Genomic DNA, 7041 nt, shown 5'->3' on the forward strand with positions numbered 1-7041 from the left:
AACTAATTCGAAGTGTATGTTTTCATAAGAATACAACTTTCATGCTATATTAAATATAACACAGTACATGTTTTACTTTTTCTTTTACCATATCCAATCAGTCAATACGCGAAATACCACTGTCCCTTCATCCCGTCAGCTGACAAACACACAAACAACGATCATTATGCTAATTCCCACCGATCTTACTGGTCGCCAGCCCCCTCTGACGTCACGCGCGCGCACACTATAACAGCTCGGAGAGGTCTGGCGTCCTGCTACAGTCTGAATACTCAGGAGTGAGTGCGAGCTGAACTCTCTGCGGTGCAGAGCTGGAGAAACACAGCACACGTCGCTGGCTTAAGGACATATATCTGGAGTATTCGAGATCGGGACGGGAGCCCTTCTCCGGTACTCATTTGTGTCTTTTATTTATGCTTTGAGTTCAAGTGCGGCGACTGGACGTGAGAGAGAAACTTGACTTTTTTTCCCCCTCCAGTCCTGCGAGTAGAGACTCCAAAAGACTGCAGCTGAAAGTCGAGGTCTGTTCGTCCATATGAGGCAAATATCTTTTGCAGTGCATTAGTCCTGAAAGTTTTCTCTTTTTTCATTTTGCTGTTTGAACATTTCCGAGTGACACTGTATGCGCTCGAGCGCGTCGCGTTCGGAAACCCATCCAGAAATATTGCATGCGCAAAGGCAAAAGTCGGATTTTGCGACGTTGGTGAACACTTTGCTGAAGAACAGGGACACGATGAGTGCAGATCTCGCCATGGGGCCCGAGCTGCCCACCAGCCCGCTGGCGTTGGAATATGTCAATGACTTTGATTTAATGAAATTCGAGGTGAAGAAAGAGGCATTGGCGGGGCTCGACCGCTCGAATATACGGCAGTGCAACCGCCTCCAGCCGCAGGGCTCCGTGTCCTCCACTCCGATCAGCACCCCGTGCAGCTCCGTGCCGTCCTCCCCGAGCTTCAGCCCCACAGAGCAGAAGAACCATCTGGAGGAGCTCTACTGGATGCCCAGCGGCGCGTACCCGCAGCAGATCGACCCGCAGACGCTAAGCCTGACGCCCGAAGACGCAGTGGAGGCTTTGATCGGTGCCACGGCCCACGGGCACCCTCCGCCCCCTCATGTGCAGCAGCAGCTGCAAGCGGGAGGTTTTGAGGGATACAGGGGCGCGCATCACCACCACCACGGCCACGCGCAACAGCAGCAGCAGCAGCAGCCGCAGCACCATCACCAATACGGCGCAATCCCGCATCACCCCGACGACCTGCCAGTTCACCCCGGCCACCACCAGCATCAACACCACCACCACCACCACCACAGTCAGGACCCCGACAGCCCTTCTCCCAGCTCGCCCCAGCAGCTCCACCACCGCCACCACCACCATCACCTCCCGCACGGACACCCGGGTCAGCAGGGTCACCACGGCCTGAACGTGGAGGACCGCTTCTCCGACGACCAGCTGGTGTCCATGTCCGTACGGGAGCTGAACCGACACCTGCGGGGCTTCACCAAGGACGAGGTGATCCGCCTGAAGCAGAAACGCCGGACCCTGAAGAACCGCGGCTACGCACAGTCGTGCCGCTACAAGCGCGTGCAGCAGAAGCACGTGCTGGAGAACGAGAAGACCCAGCTCATCAACCAGGTAGAGCAGCTCAAGCAAGAGATCAACCGGCTGGCCCGAGAGAGAGACGCCTACAAACTCAAGTGCGAGAAACTGAGCGGAGCGAACGGGTTCCGCGAGGCAGGATCCACGAGCGACAACCCGTCCTCTCCAGAGTTCTTCATGTGAGTGCAGTGCGCTTCTTATGCCTGAGACTGAGACATTATACAGATACAGTACTGCTCCTATTAGAAGAATAACCACGAGAAATAATAACCGCATATGTAATCATCGCCACCGACCTCGGCAACTAAGAACATGTTAGAATGTTTTCTGGGAAATGTAGATTAGTTGCTTGTAGTTACTTTTACCCATTTTCGTAGAGATCTGACAAGAAAAGAAAAGCAAAGAACTGGCGTTTTTGTATTTAGGATAAAACCTTCAGATAAGACCTTCTTTCCATCTGGTTTTGTTCTTGGTTGTTCATGAAAAAGAAAAAAGTCTGTGCTGAGCGAAAAAGAGAAACTTTGGACCCCCCACCCCCCACTTGGCCAGAAAAGTTGAGAGTGCCACAATATGCAAAACCTCCCTTCTCCTGTGTAACCCGACAGGGGAACTTTATGCAACATCTCATTGGTTTATTGCCTGCTTGGTTATATATAGATATATATATAAATATATATATATATATTAAAAAGAAAAGGAAAAAAAACGACAAAAACAAACACATAAATCTGCATTAAGATATTAATCCTGCATGCTGGACATGTATGGTAATAATTTCTATTTTATACCTTTCTTTCTTTCTTTCTTTCTTTCTTTCTTTCTTTCTTTCTTTCTTTCTTTCTTTCTTTCTGTTCATTATGTATCATAAAGAGCATGTTTTTGATCTTTAGCTCTTTTTTGGGGATATGAGACTGGCTCATTGTATGGGTTCATTTTGGACTTGTAAATATATGCAACAGCAAACCTACAAACCGACATCGAAGAGCTGATTGTTTTCCAACTTTTATGATTTGTTTCATGTTTTGGGAATGGATTTCCAGTAATGGGCATTTTGCAGTTGCATTTAAAGTGAGCAAAATTTTTAAAAGAAGCGGGGGGGGGGGGGGTGATTTTGGTATTTGCATTTTTCATTTCGTCTTTTTGATTGTTTCTTTGTTTTGACAGAACCGCGTTTTCAGACATGTCGCACACACAGGTGATCTTAAAGCACGCGCTTCCTCTGAACTGATGATCATATAGTGTCATGTCCGATTGTAGCGAGACACAAAAGTGTGCGCGCGTGTTTTTCCCCTTTACGCAGGCTGTTGCATAATCTATTGCTATTCTATAATATAAGTAATTCTTATAGGTCTTATCTTTTTGATGGATAGGATTTCAACGAATGGGCACCCTTTTATCATCATTTTTTTTAGCTATATGAGCTGCCAGTTTTATAAACCAACATTTCAAAATGTAGTTATAATCCAGCTCGAGGGTGTCAGGCTTCCTAAATCAGGGGTTTGTGTATTATTGCCTAACATGAAAACTACGCATGTATTTCAATGGAGAGTTTCAATGATCAATGTTAAATGTTTTCCTTTATTTTTTTTTCTGCCGGTCAGTAAAAAATAAGGGATTCAGGTTCTGCATAATCTCAAAATGAAAAAGTATATGTCTCATGTTATTGTTCTCTTTTTTTGTTTTGTTTTTTTGTTTGTTTTATTATTATGTCGAGATTCTGGTTCTGCTGGCCAGATGCATAGTTTTTATTTTAATGATTTAAATTAACAAACTTGTCAGATCATATTTGAATAAGCATGGTGCTTGCATCTAAGAAATGTTGTTAAAAAGTCATGCATTTAACAATCTTTTTGGTTTATTACTGATTCAACTGTGTTGAAATCAAATGTAAACTGCAGCAGCGGGTTGTTGTTCTGTTTGTTAATTTCATGCTATTATGAGGGGATCAATTTTCAAATCTGTTTATATAAATGGAAAAAAAAGAATAAGTTCAATTCGGACTGTTCCATTCAGGCTGGTTTCTGTTTCGTTTTTGCTGTTTTTGGAAGAAATGGTTTCCTATTTTGCTTATTAAAGTCAGTGAAACGACATTGATTTGGTAGCAACTCATTTGTATGCGTCAATTCCTGTGTCTGTCCAAGTTGCGCAAGATTTCGCTTTACTGTACGCCGCGCTGTTATCATGCCTCACTTCAATCCAGTATAATCAGTTAGTCATCGATCAAGCTTATTGAAAATACGATGGAGGAACGATATTTTCGAGGGCTTGTTTTTGTTGTTTGTCTCTCGCTGAACTTTGAGCTCGAACGAACCACATGCAGGAATTATGCGCTCTTACTATTAACAACGGGAAGGATTAAACTTTTTTTGTTTAAATTTATTTATAAACCTTTGTTTGATAAGGTAAAATATCCGAGACACGCCTTCCTTTTCAAAGTTTGAAATGCTTTTCTGTAGAGCGCGTTATTTTAGTAAGCAATATCAAATATTAAGGGGCGTTTTTGTATCATTTGGAAAACGAAAGCAAGCTAAAAGCAGAATCCGTGCTAAGTCTCCCTGTCTCTCTCTCTCTCTCTCTCTCTCTCTCGGTGTGTGTTAAGGCCTTCGCTTGTGTTGCGACCTGCAGGATTTGCAGCGCCTCGCGTGCTGACTCGAGCAGAAATCCAGCGTGCACGTGCGCTCGGTAAAATGAGATCTTTGACCTTGCGCTCAAAGCCCAGACTGTGGGAACAGGACAATTAACCCTTCCGCCACACAAGACAACACACTTTTTCATATTTATAAACAATTTAACGACTAGTGCTCATAGGTTTTGGTAATATCCATACAATTCATAATAAAAAGTGCATGCGTTTTTAGCCAGTGTGATACCACGAGGATTTTTGAAAAATATATATAGGCCTATTTTGAGATTGTTGTGTTCATGTCACTGTAATTACGTATGTAAGTGCAGTGTAATACTAAAAGCTATACAGTTGTCACACTCGCAGTTTATTTTAAAACCAATTTCTGAAAAGGAACACACCTGAAAGTCTTAACTGCGGAAAAGCAATTGAAAATTTCCATCTTATTGCCTTTCAAAAAACAGATACAGTTCAGTATTGTCTCTCGTCTTTTATGCCAGGGCAGTTTTATTGTCTTTGCTTGTTGCACCACTGCTTTTTACAAAATATGATGATGTGGTAATTTTAGGCCGGAGGGCAGAATTTACACAAATCATTCTAATTTAAAACAGGTTTAATCTAGGTGTCGACAAAAAACAAAGCAAACAAGAATTTGTGCAATTGACTCAAAAGCTAATAGTTCTTGAGATGTGACAACTAGCCTGATTGAACTACATGCAAATGCATTGTTATTATTACAGTCTGGACGATGGAATTAGGGTTTAAAATAAAAGCCGTCCACCAAAAAAAGTCCACTTTTTAAATGAAAATAAAATAAAATAAATAACGCGTAAAGCAAGTATATAGGCACTGATTTCTAAACTAAGATCATTGCGTTCAGAAACGGATGAGCGGTCAGAAGGACTCTCTCACAGACTTTACAGTGTTGTGAGAGCTTTGCCACTCTTCTCCAGAGCTGGAGAGAAGGACAAGGCAGAGTGTTGTTAGGATTTCCTGACGGTTTTCAGTTTCTGGTGTCAGAACATTATCTGCCATGTGTCTGCACAATCTCAAGGGCAGGGCGAAAGAACCGAGGCCTGAGCCAAGAGCACAACTCCTGCAGCAACCTATATGAAACACCACAGTATTGCCTAACAATAATAATAATAATTCAATTTTTTATATCACTTTTGTGTACATTTATGCATTTAGCAGATTGTAGATGTCAGACATTATTTACACCAGACATGTCTCTGTGCTAGAATGCGTGATGATGTACGAAGTGAGCTCTGTTATGAGAATATCAATTAAAATGTACTGCAATTTTATTTCACCGCTGTAAATATTGACAGAGATAATCGCGCACTAAAAGAAGGAACATGCATAGCCCGGCCTTTTACATTCTCTTTAGGATTAAATGTTCAATTATTATGAAATTTTAGTGTCAAAAGAAAAAAAATCAATTACACTCACTGTTGCTTTTGTTCAATAAGCTCGCAAATTGTTATTGATTCTTATCGTTAGCATCTTCTGTACATTGCAGAGTGGGATGCTGTTTCTTGATTTTTTTTATTATGAATTCCTCTGTCTCTGTGCACAGGTACTGTACACAAAGACAAGCGGTTGAGAGAGGGTAAAGAAGGACTGAGTAAAAGGGGATAAGATTGAGAGAACGGGAAACGCATTGATGTATTGACCCCGATGCACTTGAAAGCCCGGAGAGCTGAGTGTTATTGGCATGACTTTCAAGTACTTATGTAGAACAGGTGTATACATGAAACTGCACGCGCATGCACAAAAATATTCTAACATTTTTAGTTATTTAGCAGTGATTGTCTAACGCAACCGCTGATGTGTCAATGTTATTACAATGTTAAAACAGTTTAATGACAATGTAATGTGTAATAAAACATTTAGATTTGTTGCAAAACAAATTTACACGGAAATGTCTTTTTCAGATTGTCTTATTTTGGCCAGTTTGGGATAATCACGTGCATATGTATGTGCAATAGTCAATGAATGGCTGTTCTGGTTTCAGTTCAGTGGGCCGCGCAGGATCATCATGTGTGTTTGCTCTTCCTAAAACTATTGCCTCACTTCTGATCTCCCAACTTAACCTCTAGAAATTATTTAAAGGCAGCAAATATTTAATAGGCTTAATGCAACAGTCAGTTAACCGAAAAAAAAAAAAAACCTGACACAATAAATCCATACCTATAATTTGGCTTGACAATTGAAATATATGAAAGCAATAATAACACAAACGGTTAGGCTACATATTTCCCTGATAGCATTGTCTCTCAGTGTAAACTGAGCATTAGAGCCGCAGCGGTAGAGAACAAGACCATGACCTTATCATAAAACATAAGTCATATTTATGAGTCTGTGTAAATAGTGTCAACCTATTTATAAGAATTATTTTTGTTGAATCGTAAAATAAATTAAAAAAGCAAATTCCTGAATTAGAGTTTTAATTGAGCTGGATGTAGAATTGTCTGTGGTATCTTACCACTTTTAATACTCTCATTCGTCAGCTACACTAACTGTCATATACACACACAGTCCTGGTCTAATAACATTGTCCTCGGTGTGTCCGGCACACTGACCCTCATTTAACAATCTGTAGACTTTCCTGCATATTCATAAAGAGGCATTTAAAAATATAAACCCCTAACTATTGACATATTCCAAACTGTTTACTAATCTGATTTATATCTGGACAGCTGAAAATACTATAAAAAAAAATGCTCGATCAATCACAACATGAACATTGGTCTTTCATATTCAGTTTAATACAGGCAACCATCAAAGTTTATGAAGTGACATTTGCATAAAGTACATT

At 41.1% G+C, this 7041-nt stretch overlaps 1 protein-coding gene across 1 annotated transcript; it reads left to right on the forward strand.

Annotated features, from left to right (window-relative positions):
• The first annotated feature begins 242 nt into the window (after window positions 1–242).
• On the forward strand, window positions 243–6145 carry mafba (MAF bZIP transcription factor Ba). Its single transcript, XM_077217801.1, has one exon. The coding sequence runs from the start codon at window positions 623–625 to the stop codon at window positions 1778–1780; it is 1158 nt and encodes a 385-aa protein (XP_077073916.1). The 5' UTR covers window positions 243–622; the 3' UTR covers window positions 1781–6145.
• The last annotated feature ends 896 nt before the right edge of the window (window positions 6146–7041 follow it).

This window comes from Siphateles boraxobius, unplaced genomic scaffold (genome assembly GCF_051911475.1).
Source record: "Siphateles boraxobius isolate OS27281-9 unplaced genomic scaffold, OSU_SipBor_1 76, whole genome shotgun sequence".
Classification (NCBI taxonomy): Eukaryota; Metazoa; Chordata; class Actinopteri; order Cypriniformes; family Leuciscidae; genus Siphateles; species Siphateles boraxobius.